The following is a 2,171-nucleotide window of genomic DNA, read 5'->3' as shown; positions in this document are numbered from 1 at the left end:
CCCCCCCCCCCCCCCTGCCACTCCAGCCTCCAGTCCGTGCCCAACATCCCCTTCTACTTCTTCTTCAACGCCCTGCTGCTCGTGCTCACCCTGATGAACATCTACTGGTTCCTGGTGGGTGATCCGGGGGACAAACTGGGGCTGGGGACAGCAGGGACATGTCCCCTGTCCCTGGGGCCAGCCCTGTCCTCGCTGCTGCTGCGGGGTGGCAGCGATGGGGGAGGTTTGGGGGGTCAGGCTGGGGGGGCTCCCTTCGGAATTCAGAGTGTCTGACACCCCCGGGGGGAGTGATAACAGCACGGAGAGAGGTGGGAACGGTCTGGGGATGTTCCGAAGGGGATTTGGAGAGGTGTGAATGTTCTGGGAATGTTCCTGCATCCGAGAAAGGGGATTTGGAGAGGTGTGAATGTTCTGGGAATGTTCCTGCATCCCAGAAAGGGGATTTGACAGAGGTGGGAATGTTCTGGGAATGTTCCTGCACCCCAGAAAGGGGATTTGAGAGAGGTGGGAACAGTCTGGGGATGTTCCTGCCTGCCCCAGGCTGCGGGGAGGGGTGGACAGCGGAGATCCGTGGGGCAGAGCAGGGCAGGGAGCCGCTGATCCCATCACCCCTGGGATGAGACCCGGAATTGTCCCTGGAGTCCTGCTCCATGGAGTCCCAAACCCCATCCCGGGGCTGTGACCATCCTGGGGGAGCTGCCCTGCCCGAAATGGGCTGGGGGCAGCAGGGAAAGGTCCCCCCCGGGCTGGGGCCGTGCCTGAGGGTCGCTGTCCCCCTCCTGTCCCCCTCCTGTCCCCAGTACATCGTGCTGTTCGTGGCCAAGGTGCTGCTGGGGCAGATGCAGGAGGTGAACGATGTCCGTGAGTACGACCTGGAGGAGAGCAGGAAACCCGGCAAGGAGCCCGGGATCCAACTGCCGCGGGCTCTGAAGGAAGGGTACGTGCAATGCCAGACTGGTTTGGGTCAGAAAACCCTAAAGCACCTCCAGCTCCACACCTGGGACATCCCCATGAGCCCGGGCTCTGGTTTTGGGCATCCCCAGCGATCCAGGGGCAGCCACAGCTGCTCTGGGAACTCCATCCCATTCCCAGCCGGGAATCCCTGCCCAATATCCCACCCAAATCTCCCTTTTCCCAGTTTAAATCCACTCCCTGTGTCCTGTCCCTCCAGGCCTTGTCCCCAGCTCCCCTGGAGCCCCTTCAGGCCCTGCCAGGGCTCTGAGCTCTGCCTGGAGCTTTTCCCTGGGGCTGGAGCCACCAAAGCGCACAAATCTGGGGACAGGAGTGACCCTGGCAGGGAAATGAGGGAGGGATTTGCTGTGTTCAGGGGTTGGAGCCACCAAAGTGCACAAATGTGGGGGCAGGAGTGGCACCAGCAGGGCACTGAGGGAGGGATTTGTGTGTTTGGGGCTGGAGCCCCCGAAGCGCACAGATCTGGGGGCAGGGCACTGAGGGGGCTCTGTGTGCTCAGGGCTGACCCCGGGCTCTGCTCTCCCCCAGGCTGCACCTCAAGAACGGCCTCGTCAAGGACAAGAGGTTGTGAGGGCGGCGCGGCCGCAGGGCTGGCACTGCCCAGGAACCCTGCCAAGGACAGGCCCGAGGAGAACTGTCCCCCTGCCCCCCTGCCAGCCCTGGGGAGGACAGGCCAGGGCCAGGACAGGGCCCCTCGGGGCTGGGCTGTGCCCTGGCCCTGTCCCCTGCACCTGCGGGCTCCCAGTTTGGCCCAGTTTGGCCGGGACACTGGTGGCTGTGCTGGCCAGGTGGGACCTGGGGCTGCCTTCGTGTCCCCGGTGTTGCTCCACGTCCCCAGCCCCACTGTGACACCCCCGGACCCTCCCTCTGAGCCCTCCCAGCTGCTCCAGCCTGGGCAGCAGAGCTCCTGTCCTGCCCTGGGAAGGACCCCTGAGGCCAGCTGTGCTCCAGCTGTGCTCCAGCTGTGCCCCAGCTGTGCCCCAGGCCCTGCAGAGGTGACCTTGCAGGAGCCGCTGTCCCCTGCAGCTGCCACTGCCTGGGAATGCACCTCAGGGGCTCCAGCCCAGCCCTCGGGAGAGGCCCAGGGGCTTCGATTTGCTTGGGGAAAAAATCCCCGTGTGGGTCTTGGAGAGGCTTAGAAAGGGTCCTGCAGGTCCCTGCTGGGGCATTCCCCCCAGGACTGCCCCCTTGCTGGAGGA

General features: G+C 64.6%; 1 protein-coding gene across 1 annotated transcript in view; it reads left to right on the top strand.

Annotated features, from left to right (window-relative positions):
• Positions 1-2,165, top strand: part of CERS1 (ceramide synthase 1) — a 6,342-nt gene extending 4,177 nt beyond the window's left edge. Inside the window, exons 4-6 of the mRNA XM_005430646.3 lie at positions 14-114; positions 801-937; positions 1,501-2,165. Coding sequence (XP_005430703.2) covers positions 14-114; positions 801-937; positions 1,501-1,543 — 281 coding nt within the window. The 3' untranslated portion in view covers positions 1,544-2,165. The remainder of the gene's footprint in view (positions 1-13; positions 115-800; positions 938-1,500) is intronic.
• The last annotated feature ends 6 nt before the right edge of the window (positions 2,166-2,171 follow it).

The sequence above is a fragment of the Geospiza fortis genome, unplaced genomic scaffold, assembly GCF_000277835.1.
Source record: "Geospiza fortis unplaced genomic scaffold, GeoFor_1.0 scaffold685, whole genome shotgun sequence".
NCBI lineage: Eukaryota > Metazoa > Chordata > Aves > Passeriformes > Thraupidae > Geospiza > Geospiza fortis.
The sequence above is the reverse complement of the archived record's forward strand: the minus strand, read 5'-3'. Positions and strand labels throughout refer to the sequence as shown.